This window comes from Gobio gobio (assembly GCF_949357685.1).
Source record: "Gobio gobio genome assembly, chromosome: 14".
In the NCBI taxonomy this organism is placed as follows: domain Eukaryota; kingdom Metazoa; phylum Chordata; class Actinopteri; order Cypriniformes; family Gobionidae; genus Gobio; species Gobio gobio.
Genome location: NC_137107.1, coordinates 48,810,613 through 48,826,037, shown reverse-complemented (window position 1 = coordinate 48,826,037; position 15,425 = coordinate 48,810,613). Strand labels below are relative to the sequence as shown.

Sequence of the window (15,425 nt, the reverse complement as noted above, 5' to 3'; positions counted from 1 at the left end):
TAAGTGAAAAAAAAAAACAAAAAACGTGAGTCACTTACATGTATATTTACATGTATATTACTCTGTTCCCATATTACTTTGAGTTATTATGACTCTTGGGTAGCAATATTTCAAGTGTCTAGTTTAAAATAAGACCAGGTTTATGAATATAGACCATAGGGTTTAAGAGCTGCAGACATTTTCATTTGGGTATATCGTTTTCAAAGAATTCCTAAAAAATGGGGCGCTTGTTAAGAGGTTAAAATTCAAACGATTCCCAACCCTAATGCAGTTGCAATAAATCATAAACTATGCACACAACTTTGTGCTCCTGAAACATAGACGGTTTGTTCACACAACATTACTTGTCCTCATACATCTGTAAACTTCATATATCAATTAGATCAACCGATTTATCGCTCTGCCGATTTTATGAGTGGCGTATATGCTGCAGAAATGCCACCGATATTACATTTGTTTTTACAGAACATACAGTGGCAAGAAAAAGTATGTGAACCACTTGCAGAATCTAAATAAAAGAGATCATACAAAATTCATGTTATTTTTGTGCTGTCCTGAATAAGATATTTGACATATTTCTTTTTTTACATATAGTCCACAAGACAAAAAAAAAAGCTGAATTTATTAAAATAACCCCATTCAAAAGTTTTCACCCTCAGCTCTTAATGCATCGTGTTTCCTTCTGGAGCATCAGTGAATGTTTCCACCTTTTTTAGTAGTTGTGTTTGAGTCCCTCAATCGTCCTCAATGTGAAAAGATGGCTCTCAAAATCATACAGTGATTGCTGGAGAGGGTTCAAATATGCAAAAGATGCTGGAAAACTGAAGAATGTGCAGGACCTGGAGGATTTTTCTGAAGAACATTGGGCAGTTTAACTGCTCAGGACAAACAAGAGACTCACGAATAACCATCACACACACACACACACACACACACACACACACACACACACACACACACACACACACACACACACACACACACACACACACACACACACACACACACACACACACACACACACACACACACACGGATCATCAGGGAACGACACACAGAACTGAGAATCAATGGTTCATAAACCATTGAAAGGGTAATTTTAATAAATTCATCTATTTTTGTGTCTTGTGGACTATATGTAAAAAAAAAAAAGTATAATTATCTTATTCAGGACAGTACTAAATAAAAAATAACATGCATTTTGTATGATCTCTTTTATTTAGTTAAAATAATTCAAATTTTCAGCAAGTGGTTCACATACTTCTTCTTGCCACTGTATAACGCAGATAAAATGCTTGTAAATGGTGTAATTTCGTAGTTTGTCCAGCAGAGCGCGCTCCATTGTTTGCTAAATCATTAGGACCACCCTCAAAAGTCTCAATGTTTCACAAAATGTCACCAAATATGAAAATTAAGTTAACTGGTCTGCATGTGTGTGTATTTTTTTTCTAGACAGCTCAAGAACAGATCAAGTACTTGAACGCATTGTATTTTATATTATTTTACATCTAATTGATTATTTCTAAAGAACTCCTTCAGAAGTGTGCATTAAGCTGTCACTCTGTAAACTAACCGGAAAACATCAAATTACGCAGGACAGATATTTTATGTGTGCATATGATCTGTGTAATATTGTCTTGCAATATAATCACTATCTGCCAAGTTCTGATAAACATTATATTAACAGATTATCCTAATTCAAAATCAATATCATATATGGGCTTCAGAGGACAGCTGGTCAGACACGTCGCAGTATAGATGATCCGTACGGGCAGCTGCACCCTGGTTCAGGACGCATGTGATTCACGTATTAACTGCAAAGTTTATTTATAATTTGCAGCCAGGGCGTCTAGCAACTCTCCGTTGGCTTGCGAGCTGGAAAGACCAAACTCTAGTCAGGCCAATCACATCGTGTGTAGAGTCGGTGGGCGGGCTTAACATAATGATGATCCGCATGCTACTCGTAAACAAAGCTGGCGAACAGCGGTCTTTCGAAGCGGCTTTGGCCGTGCACGCTAAATGAAGTCAAAATGCCCGTCTCCGCTTCTCTATTATCCAAAATCTCTGATTTTAAATCTTCTGGGGCAAGTTGTTCAAAACATTTAATCTGGATCAAAATTATCTGGATTTGAAAATCCCATGTTTTGCTATCCAGGATCAGGTAATCCATTTTACTTTTGTGCCGGTTTTTCAAAGCAAAGTTGGATTGGATCACCCTGATCCAGATACACACCTTTTCAGAGGACCAAATCTGGATTACTAGTGCTCTACGGAGCCCCTAAAGGGACATGGTGATGGAAAAAATATGAGTTTGGGAAAAAAAAAAAAACAACAACTTGAAATGCTTTAACGTTCTCTCAGAAAAGTTTCGTGTAGCGTTCACCCAAGAAACCTTTTGACTGGTTCATCTCTTATAATTGAGTAAGTGATAAAACACTTTAAATGTAATATAATATTTTTGTTTGGTATTTACAGCTGTTTGGGGATTATGTTATGGTGGCTAAATCTTTTTTTACTTTGACTGTAGGCTACCGAAAGGCCTATGTCTACCTAATGTCTACTAATTTATTACTTTAACAATTAGCCTAGCTAATCAAGAGCAAAATAAAATAATATATGTTTGTGTGTTATATGATACAAATGTTGTATTTTTTTTTTAACCAGTTTTACTACAATTTCTTCCTGGAATCCACCTTGAAATCCTGTTGGGATCAGTTTTTTTAATCAAAGTTATCCAAATCCTACTGACAAGTTTTGAACAACACAAACTGAAGGTTTGATCCAGATTAAAACTAGGATTGGATTCCGTGATCTAATCTGATTTCAGATCCCTTCTTTCTCTTTTGAACAACCCATTTTCAAGATTTGATCCAATCCCATAACCCAAATCCGATTAGTTTACCTTTGAACAACTGGCCCGTTTGTTAAATACCCTGCCTCCTTTACACATCTTTGTCACATCATTATAAATGTTTGCTCACCACATTTCACATGTTGTTGTGTTCTTACCTTCAGGGCCTTTCTGCTTGAGCTCCACTTCCTTGCGATACTCCTCCAGATCCTGGTCTGTGAACTTGTTGAAGGGGTTTGGTCCAGTTTTGCTGACGATGACCCGTGGTTGGTACTCCTTCTCAATGATGGCTTTAGACGCGGTCACCAGCTCCCCCTGAGGGCCAAAAGAGGACAAAGCAACAGCACCGTTTAAGCCCTGCTATCACTCTGAAAATTAAAAAAGCATTTAGGCCAACCAAACGTATTTACATTATAAAAGATGTTAAATAGGGTGAATATAAGTGGGACACTTAACATCCAAATGACTTCATCATTGTCTCCAATAAGAGTTTAAGATGAATTTGATGCTGAAGAAGATAAAGCTCAAGTATCCCACTTAAATCTGTATTCACCATTTATCATAAAATCCTTGTTATTCAGTCTTATATGTTAACACTCAACATTAATTAAAGGGATGCAACATATTTATTGCAATAAAAACCAGGCTGTGAGGGATAAAAGTACACATTTGTTTGTCCTGCAGCTAGTAAAACATTTAAAATACATCTTTTCACACAGAATACATGGGGAAACATTAAAAATATATCATATTGATGTACTTTTGGATCCTCACTGCCTTGTTTTTGTCAAATTAATCTGCCATAATTAGTATCAATAGACCAGTGCAGATGTTTTATAACACAATGTCTCGATGTAAAGCTAGAGTACTGAAACTGTGTGTGGTTTGATGTTTTGAAACATTACAGTATTATCGCAGGATGTACCTTTCGAATAGACCTAGAAGGACTAAAGCTCTCTGAAGTGTCAATGCCATCAATAGAGTCCGTACAGTCAGAGAGAGGAGCGTCCTGAAACAGTAGAGCTGGTGAGCAGTGCACACGCCCACCACAAATACTGACCACACACACACACACACACACACACACACTAATGAGGCAAGCCAGAACCAATGCATACAAGCAGAAGTCCAGACATTCTTGTACATCTGTCTTTGTGAGGACATTCATCTTACCCCTAACCCTACCCATCTCAACTAACAGCCTAACCCAAACCCTTACCCTCAACCTACCCTTGACCTAATTAAAACCTGATCACTAAAACCAAGTCTTGACCAAGTCTCAAATCAGGCCTTTAAAGCGGCCAAAATGTCCTCACTTTACGGTGTCGTCACTCCACTGGCATAAAACTCAAATCAGTCCTCACAAAGATACAGTGGATACAATACAAATACACACACACACGCTCAAGAACACACTCAGAAGACACACGCTCTAAGAACACACACGCACACGTTAAGAACACACACACACACACGTTAAGAACACACACGCTCAAGCGCACACACGTTCAAGCCCAACCGTTCAAGCGCACACACACACGTTCAAGCGCACGGACACACACACGTTCAAGGGCACGGACACACACACACTTTCAAGCGCACACACACGTTCAAGCCCAACCGTTCAAGCGCACACACGTTCAAGCGCACGGACACACTAACGTTCAAGTGCACGCACACACACACACACACACTTTCAAGCGCACGCACACACACGTTCAAGCGCAACCGTTCAAGCGCACACACACACGTTCAAGCGCACACGTTCAAGCACACACAAACGCACACGCTCACGCACACACAAGCGTGCACTCACACACGTTCAAGCACACACACACACACACACACACGTTCAAGCACACACGTTCAAGTGCGCACACACACGTTCAAGCACACACAAATACGTTCAAGCACACACACACTCTCAAGCGCACACACACACAAATGCACACGCTCAAGCACACACACGCTCAAGCACACACACACACACACACACACACACACACACACACACACACACACACACACACGCTCACGCACAAAAACGCTCACGCACTCCAGACATGCAGAAAGCATTTCCTAAAGAAGCATATGGGCTGGAGCGAGACAGTGATTTCATGGCTCAGAGTCATGCACTGCAACACCAGAAACCAAACATATGTGTGCTCGTCAAACCACACACAGATCCATACTGCTGCTCCCATAACATAACACGACCATGTGACTGGCCAGGACAAATCAATATAATATAATAATATAATGTTCAATATACGTGTTCTGGTTTGGAACAGTGTTGCTGCACTCGGGTGGTTTAGATGAATGATCTGATGGGTTAGTGACAAAAACACACTTCTGCATCTGTGATTCTCTCAAAGCGTTTACAGCAACAAATGACTCCAATAGAGCTCAACCAGAGGTTTCTGGAAGTAAAAATGCAACGTATTCAGGACAGATCGAACATGAACTCTGATGTTGTCAAGCAATGGCTTATGCTGGAAGTCAGAGACTAATTACAAAAGCTACTACTTCTGTATCGTTAGTTAATATGTGACCCTGGACCTCAAAACCAGTCATAAGGGCCCATTTTTTAAAATTGAGATGCACACATAATCCGAAAGCTGAATAAATGAGCTTACCATTGAAGTATGGTTTGTTATGATAGGACAATATTTGGAAATCTGTAATCTGAGGGTGCAAAAAAATCTAAATATTGAGAAAATCTCCTTTAAAGTTGTCCAAATGGCATCCTTAGCAATGCATATTACTACTAATAATACATACTTGATATATTTACAGTAGGAAATATACAAAATATCTTCATGGATCATGATCTAAATATCCTAATTATTTTTGGCATAAAAGAAAAATGGATAATTTTGACCCATACAATGCATTGTTGGCTATCGCCACAGACACACCTGTGAAGCGCAGGACTGGTTTTGTGCTCCAGGGTCACATATGGGACGTTAAAGCATATCAGAGTGTCTGACCGTGGTGTTTTTTAATAATTAAACGCATTAAGAGAAGAATTTAAAAATAGTTTTAAATTAGAAAAATTAAATTAAATTAAAAATGCTTCCAAAAATGAATATGAATTACCAATAAATGAAATTAATTACTTAATTATCTTGTAGTAAAACTAAAGATATAATATGATAATATAAAGATAATATAGCTGCAAGCAGCAATTGTCGGGGCCAAGCGCAAAGACGACAATAAGAGGGAGTGTCAGACTAACTGCAACAATAAGCCATTAAAGACCGATTAAGATCATTTTAGGAAAAATAGCTGTAAAATTATAAAAACAGCCAATAATAATGATTTAAACTTTTATCACTTTTGACCACAAGGTGGCACAAAAATGGTGTGGTCAGAGTAAAGCTGCATTCACACCAAACGTGAATAGAACGTCAAGATTGCGTCTAGTCTACCACGTCTAGTTGGACGCTTGAACATTTTGAATCCATTCGCACGTCTACAGCGAATTGGACGCGCGTATAAATCGAGTGTTTGAAGCTAAATAGACGCGTGTTCAAGGCGCTCCAGGAGAAATATGTCATAAAACACCACTCTGCCTCTTTTCATTTTCATTAAAAAATATATATTAAACATTAATAGCCACACAAATGTGGTTCAGGCAACTCCTACATTATCTTCACTGCATGTATATTTAAATATCCTAAAAAATAAAGTTATGAAACTACTTTGCCCTCAGTCAAAACTATTTGGCAGACAACAAATTATAGATTCATGAGTGCCCGGTGATCGCCTGGATCTCACTTTTTTTTCAAATAGAAGCTCTCTTTATAAATAAACCACAGATTTGAGTTTTAAACAACTACATTCTCACCTGAAAAGTCTTAAAACTACATTTTGTGACACAATAGTAGTATTTTTCTAATTTTGCTGGGTTTCTCATCACGTCACTTTACCACGTGACCGCAGCAAGCAGGCTCCTGATTGGTTAATGCGGCGCGAATAGATGAAGTTCAGAGTTTCCAACTTGGGCATCAGACGCGAATTCGCTTCAAGCGCACGAATGCACAAAAAGCACCAAATAAAATCACTTGCGCGTAACGCGCAATACGGTCAATTTGCTTCAATCGCGTGAACTGGTCCAGCGTGAATGAGGCGGAATCGCGTCAATCGCGCCGCAGGACCTCCAGGCGCGCATCAACACGCCTTTCCATTGACTTAACATGGAAATCACTCGTTCCAGGCGCCCGTTTGGTGTGAATGCAGCAAAAGGGAACAATGACATGCAAAGTTTGGTGTCAATATTTCAAAGCATTGCAGAGATACAGCCTCAGGAGTCATTTTGGCGCCATGCTTCAAATTCGTCGCTGCGGTAAACGGAATAGTTTTGTCTATCGACACGAAATCCATAACTTTTTGTTGGCACGGTCTGAAGATGATACGATTAGATTTAGTTAAAATCACAAATGATTTACTTCTAGCTTCTGACCAAGGCTGTATCTCAATACTAGTTCTACTCGATCTTAGTGCTGCGTTTGATACCATAGATCATAAACTACTCTTAGATCGACTTCAAAATTATACTGGTGTTCAGGGACAGGCATTAAACTGGTTTAGATCGTACTTATCAGACCGCTACCATTTTGTCTGTTTAAATGGGGAAAAATCAAAGATGACGTCAGTAGACTATGGGGTGCCGCAAGGATCCGTGTTAGGCCCTCTGCTATTCTCTATATATATGCTGCCACTTGGTAATATTATAAGAAAACATGGAATTAATTTCCACTGTTATGCTGATGACACTCAATTATATATTTCATCACGACCGGATGAAAACGCTAAATTATCTAAACTGACAGCGTGTGTTGAAGATATTAAATACTGGATGACGTGTAATTTTCTGCTATTAAATTCAGATAAAACGGAGGTGTTCCTTATTGGTCCAAAAAACTGCCCACAAAACCTCTCGCAATACAATTTTACCTTGGAAGGATATCCTGTCACTTTATCCACTACAGTAAAAGACCTGGGTGTTATATTAGACCGCAACCTGACATTCGAAAATCATATTTCATATGTTACAAGAACGGCATTTTTCCATCTTAGAAACATTGCTAAGCTACGTAACATGCTATCTATTTCTGATGCAGAAAAGTTAGTTCATGCATTCATGACCTCGAGATTAGATTACTGTAATGCTTTATTAGCTGGTTGTCCTGCATCCTCAATAAACAAACTACAGTTAGTCCAAAACGCGGCTGCTAGAGTTCTTACTAGGTCAAGAAAATATGATCATATAACACCAATTTTATCATCTCTACACTGGTTACCTGTGAAGTTCCGTATCAATTACAAACTATTGCTACTATCCTATAAAGCCCTAAATGGTTTAGCTCCAGTGTATTTAACGGATCTTCTATCGCCCTACAATCCATCGCGCTCTTTAAGATCACTAAACTCTAGGCTTCTGGTCATTCCTAGGATATCTAAGTCCACTAAAGGAGGGAGGGCTTTTTCACATTTAGCTCCTAAACTCTGGAATAGTCTTCCTGATATTGTTCGAGGTTCAGACTCGCTGTCCCAGTTTAAAACTAGATTAAAGACGCATCTCTTTAGCCAAGCATTCCCATTATAATTACCTTTTTATACTACAGTTAAATCGGATCAAAAGCATTAATATAATATTCTGAACAGCAGCTACGCTAATCATTTCCCATCTGCTTTTCTGTTGTTATCTCGGGACACTAGTCCCGAGGTAAATAGTTCATCAGCTCCAGTTTGTATCCAGCCTCTCATGGAGACTTCGGATGCCCCGACACCTGTGAAGAGACGACTCGACACCTGTGAAGAGACGACTCGACGCCTGTGAAGAGACGACTCAACGCCAGCGTTGTTATGGCCTAAATTAATACACGATTGATTAACTTTTTCGAACATTATTCTTTAACATTGTCTTTCTAACATTTTTACTGTACATCTATGAAATGCACTTTCTGTAAAGCTGCTTTGAAACAATGTGTATTGTGAAAAGCGCTATACAAATAAATTTGAATTGAATTGAATTGAATTTAGGTCAAAATCGGACAAACGGTCTAGGATGAGTTTGAAAAAGTAGGTTTTTAGCAAATAAGATGGAGGACAGGAAGTTTGGCCAAATATGGCTAAATTGGTATCTATGTTTGGCATGAGCCAAGGAATGTATTATGATCAGTTTCATTATAAAAGGCTAATTTAATAAAAAGTTATTAGCATTTTGTTATAACCAAAACTTTTTGACTACCTTCAGGGCATGGTGCCGAAGAAACATACGAGTTTCGTAACGATACGCTAATGCGTTTGTAAAATATAGAATTTTTTGACAAAATTCAAAATGGCCGACAGCTAAAATGGCTGATAGGGGGAAAATGGGTATAGTATGATTAAGCGTGATGCCCTGAATAAAATTTTTGTGATTTGTGGCCATTTTTGTATCTCCTGTCCACTACGTGGCACTGCGTTGAAACGCTACAGGTAGCCTCAGGACATGGTTGGCATTACACACACCAACTTTGGTCAGAATACGATAAAGCGTTGCAGAGATATAGCCTCACGTTAATTTTTTTGGCCACTACGTAGAATTTGTTTCAAATCAACTTGAATTCCATACCTTTTTGTTCGCATGGTCTGAAGATGATCTGGTTAAATTTTCGTGACAATCGGAACAACGGCTTAGGAGGAGTTCGAAAAAGTAGATTTTTTGGAAAATTCAAAATGACGGGAAACTTTTCGCAATCGAATAATCTTGATCCTTCGGGTTCAAAAGTCAAACTTTGGACAGGTGGTGGCGCTAGAGGGATTGAGTTAGAGACTCCAAATTTGCTGTGGTGACCGCTCAGACTGTCCTCTATGAGTGTGCCAAATTTCACAACTTTTTACCATACGGTTCTATGGGCTGCCATAGACTCAAGAGCAGAAGAGGAACCTTTGGTGCTTGGCCCCTAATAATATATAAAATAGTACAGTATACAGACCGGACTAATAAATGAACTGGTCTAGATTAGCAGCTCAACACGGCAGGATTATTAATGCATGTGTTACAACAGTATCATCCTGTATAGTTTCTATCACATTCAATGAATCAAACAAAACAAAAGAAAAAGGGAAAACATGGCACTGCAAACCAATCAAACCAAAAGAAAATGGACGCAGCTCTGGCTTGCTGGTCATGTGGTTTACTTACGTGCCATATAGTCACTCTCTGGGGTCAAAAGACACAATCAAACGGTTACACACACTGAAATAACGTTGGGAACAGAATATGTTGGAGTGCGCTGATGTGCGAGAGACTCACCTGGACGAACGAACGGTCCACCATGGAGCCGGTGAGCACCTGCGACTGTGGACCTGCCGTCTTTTTGTCCTGCAGATTTTGGTCACGGATCTGACGAAAGCATTAACACGCAATCACGACACCAGCAATATGATAAAAAGTTTTGGCTCTCGTCACTGAAATGTCTTATGGAGTCAAAAGTTCAGACCTTGTTGCGCATCTCTTGGACCTCTTTGGGGTTGGTGTTCATCGGGACAAACTGATTGGCCACAGCAGCCTGTCGGAGACTGTCCTCCTTAGTCCACTGAAATTATCAAAGCAAATGCATTCAAATAAACCGAAACTAAAGAAAACTTCAAAATAAATAGCCAAATTAAATATTTAAACAAAAAAAAGGTTTAAATCATGCCTCTCAAACAATACGAAATAAACACAAAGCAGATCTGAAACATTATTGGTCAAATTATAATTGTCCACTGAGCAACGAACCAATGATGATGTACGGTTTAGAACTCCATAACGCACAAGAAATGTAATTCAAATGGTAAATCCTAAAAATTCAAAATGTCAAAGTCCTCTAATCCCCTGCACACAAAGCAATTTATTACTAAAACTTAACTTTAAAAAATATATCAATATAACATGATATTATACCCCTTGGACTCTGCATGTTGACAATCACCACAGTAAATATGATTTCTAAATAAACTTTTGTTTTACGTTTGTACGTTTTACATCAGTGCCAGGGCAGCCGCGGCCCTCATCATCATCATTGATACTGCCGTTGGGCGTATAGTAAGGACAGAAAATGCTAAAAAGAAAAGAAAAGAGCACACACAGAAAAACAGAAGATTCAAGAGGATGATAGACCACGAGGGAGGCAGGTGTGAGGTGGGGTGGTGAGGCAGAAGCTGGTTTTGTGTTTAGGCAGTGAGTGGACAGCCAGAAAATCCCTTCAGCTACTGTAACACGACACACACACACACACACAGACACAGACACAGACACAGACACATACACAGACACATACACAGACACAGACACACACACACACACACACACACAGAGACAGACACAGACACACACACACAGAGACAGACAAACACACAGACACACACACACACACTGAGACAGACAAACACACAGACACACACACACACACACACACACACACACACACAGACACAGACACACACACACAGAGACAGACAAACACACAGACACACACACACACACAGAGACAGACAAACACACAGACACACACACACACACACACACACACAGAGACAGAGACAGACAAACACACACACACACACACACACACACACACACACACACAGAGACAGACAAACACACACACACACACAGAGACAGACAAACACACACACACACACACAGAGACAGACAAACACACACACACACACACACACACACACACACACACACAGAGACAGACAAACACACACACACACACACACACACACACACAGAGACAGACAAACACACACACACACACAGAGACAGACAAACACACACACACACACAGAGACAGACAAACACACACACACACACACACACACACAGAGACAGACAAACACACACACAGAGACAGACAAACACACACACACACACACACACACACACAGAGACAGACAAACACACACAGAGACAGACACACACACAGAGACACACACACACACACACACACACACACACACACACACACACACACACACAGAGACACACACACACACACACACACACACACACACACACACACACACACACACACACACACACACACACACACACACACACACACACACACACACACACACACACACACACACAGAGACAGACAAACACACACACACACACACACACACACACAGAGACAGACAAACACACACACACACACAGAGACAGACAAACACACACACACACACACACACACACACACACAGAGACAGACAAACACACACACACACACACACAGAGACAGACAAACACACACACACACAGAGACAGACAAACACACACACACACACAGAGACAGACAAACACACACACAGAGACAGACAAACACACACACACACACACACACACAGAGACAGACAAACACACACACACACACACACACACACAGAGACAGACACACACACAGAGACACACACACACACACACACACACACACACACACAGAGACACACACACACACACACACACACACACACACACACACACACACACACACACACACACAGGGTTCAACATTAATGCTGCCCAGGGGTCATTTATTTATTGGAAATTTGACAGTAAAGCCTTGTTTTGCTCCTCTGCTGCCTTCTACTGGTTATAGTGGTCATTTCTGTGTGAAGAGTTTTGAAAAAGTGACCCAAGTTTTGAGAAATGTGTCCTAGCGATTGTGAAAAACTATACGTGTACACACAACACTAAACAATTACACTGGCACACTTAAGTAACCGTGTCATAAATGTGTGATCCTAAACACTGAAAAAGGTGTTGAATTTACATGACTTAATAAATCCACATCGGTTCCACAAGAATCAATTAAGTTATTTTTGAGTACATTTGATATGATTTGAGGAATCGTTCATTTTGCTGCTGGTCAATGCGCACTAGAGCTTAGATCAGGCCCAAAAAAAATCAAGCCCGACCCTACCCGAGCCCGGCCCGACACATTAACAGTAATTATGAGCCCGAGCCCAATTTAAACCAGAGCATTTTTTAATACGTGGGCGTTCTGACGAGAACGAGCCTGTAATGAGCGAAGCGGACCGGTGTGACGCTCAGCTCAATAATCAGCTCTATGCCAGCGCTCCACTCATGAACCGCTCACCGGTAAAATGACGTTCACTCAAACCCGCTCAGACATGCCATTTATCTGTACTGTAGCTAGGGTTGTGTACCGAACTCTGTACTTTTAAGGGCACCGACCGAATTACGTCAGTACTACAGAGTGCCGATTCACATTAAATCAATCGGTACCAAATTTCGGTACCTGAGAACGCATCTGGGGATATAGACTAAATGTCTGTGAATATATTAAACTGCAAAAAGACTATTTAAATACGAATTCTGCGTGTCTCTGTGCGAATTAATGGCGCTGACCCGCAGTTTACACAGAATTGCGTGTTGGTCGCGTGTTTCCATCTCATACGAGTCCATCATGGATCCGTCATCTCCAGAGACGCTCTGAGAGTCACTTCATGAGCATTTTACAGTTTAAAGGGTTAGTTCAAATGAAATTTCTGTCATTAATTCCTCACCCTCATGTCGTTCGACACCCGTCAGACCTCCGTTCATATTCGGAACACAAATGAAGATATTTTAGTGTAAAGCTGATGCTGAGAAAGGCTTCAGTTAGGCCTCCATTGGCATTCAGTACATTCACACTCACAAGACCCATAAAAGGCACTTAAAACGTCGTTATTAAGTCCATCTCACCACAGTGGCTCTACAATAATTTTACGATGCGGCGACAATAGTTTTTGTGCGCAAAAAAAAATCAAAATAACACCTTTATCCAACTTGTTCTTGTCTTCTGTGTGTGCCTCCACGACGCATGCGCGAGAATATGACGTAGCGCCGGGGTTCGGGAATCCATGAAATGCACACTTTAGCCCGATTTTGAGAACTACGCCGAGACCTAAAGCACGATCAATGTAGAATTCAACAGCTTAGACACGCGCGTCTTCCTCTGCTTGTAAACAAATCGCTTCTGGGTCATGTGTCCGAACGCCGGATCTGCGATATATCCAACACATAATTTGTGGGAAATATTTTTGTAGAAATTAAAGAAAAAATAATATGGTTGTTTTTATGAATTCAGTTAATTAAGTAGCTAGTACTTTTTACTGGTAAAAATTATAGTGAACAAACATCACAAACAATGGCAGACCAAGGCAGCTCTGGCATAATAACTCTTCTATAAATTACTCACAGTTTCTTTACAGTTATTGATGTAAACGTCCCTAAAGTACTAAAAAAACGGTACCGTTGGGTACTGGTACTTACCGGTAAAAATTTAACTAGTCTACTATAATTGTTGTAGCCATAAAAAAAATTTATTTTGTTTCATATTTATGTTTAAATATTATAATGATATTTTTAAATTTTCATCTGATTATGAAAAGTGCAAAGATACGAGTGGGTCAGAAATGATTTTGACCACTTGAAGTTTTGTTTTATAGAAAGCCTTTCTTTAAAGTGAATTTCGTTTAGTATAAATGGTATCTTAATTTTAATCAATGTTTCATCAGCCAATTGCCTGGATTTAATAAATAAGAAGCAAATAGTCTATAGCAGACAATAATCGTGACATGGAGGCGCCGGAGCGATCACTTGCATTGCTCTTGAACATGTCTCATAAAGAAACCCAAACTCAGCAGCTACTTGCCTCACAGACATGAGAAATGTGTGTATAGAAAGCTTGAAACGTCCACTTTTAAACTAAAAAAAAGACACAGTTATGCAAAGTGCAGTGTTCACGCGAGCAGCTCATGACTGGCGTCTCAGAGCGGTTCTGTTCTGCATGAGCTGTGAGTTTAACACGCATCTTTACACTAATCCGGACTTGTGCAAATTTGTACACATTTGTTTCTTATTTGTAGTATTAGTTCTTACTTTGCTAAAAATATATATATTATTTCTGATTATGGCGTAGCTCTCTGTCCATCCAATTAGGCTAATAAAGTAATGATTAAAAAAAACACAAATGCTTGATCAAGTGGGTCGGGTCAAGATCAGGCTCGGGCAGAGAATCAATAGCAAAAGAAAATGATCCGTTGTGCTTGTCTGAAGGGCAAGTACCTGCAAAGATTAGTGTCAAACCACACACACACACACACACACACACACACACACACACACACACACACACACACACACACACACACACACACACACACACACACACACACACACACACACACACACACACACACACACACACACACACACACACACACACACACACACACACACACACACACACACACACACACACACACACACACACACACACACACACACACACACACACACACACACACACACACACACACACACACACACACACACACACACACACACACACACACACACACACACACACACACACACACACACACACACACACACACACACACACACACACACACACACACACACACACACACACACACACACACACACACAGACTCTGTGATGAAGGACAGAATTACGCCCAACTTTTCTTAAAACGTACAAGATAAACTTAACTTTATA

The 15,425-nt window shown here is 40.0% G+C and overlaps 1 protein-coding gene across 11 annotated transcripts in view; it reads right to left on the bottom strand.

The window, feature by feature from the left end:
• The window catches only part of add1 (adducin 1 (alpha)), a 66,527-nt gene that overhangs the window by 13,071 nt on the left and 38,031 nt on the right, over nt 1–15,425 (bottom strand). For 4 of the 11 annotated variants that reach the window (XM_079834096.1, XM_079834101.1, XM_079834091.1 and 1 more), the window contains exons 11-14: nt 10,345–10,440; nt 10,158–10,247; nt 10,047–10,064; nt 3,010–3,166 (exon numbers count right to left, since the gene is read on the bottom strand). In XM_079834096.1, coding sequence (XP_079690222.1) covers nt 3,010–3,166; nt 10,047–10,064; nt 10,158–10,247; nt 10,345–10,440 — 361 coding nt within the window. Of the gene's footprint in view, nt 1–3,009; nt 3,167–3,776; nt 3,861–10,046; nt 10,065–10,157; nt 10,248–10,344; nt 10,441–15,425 lie in introns of all 11 variants that reach the window. The other 7 variants (XM_079834097.1, XM_079834092.1, XM_079834095.1 and 4 more) reach the window with 2 other exon arrangements.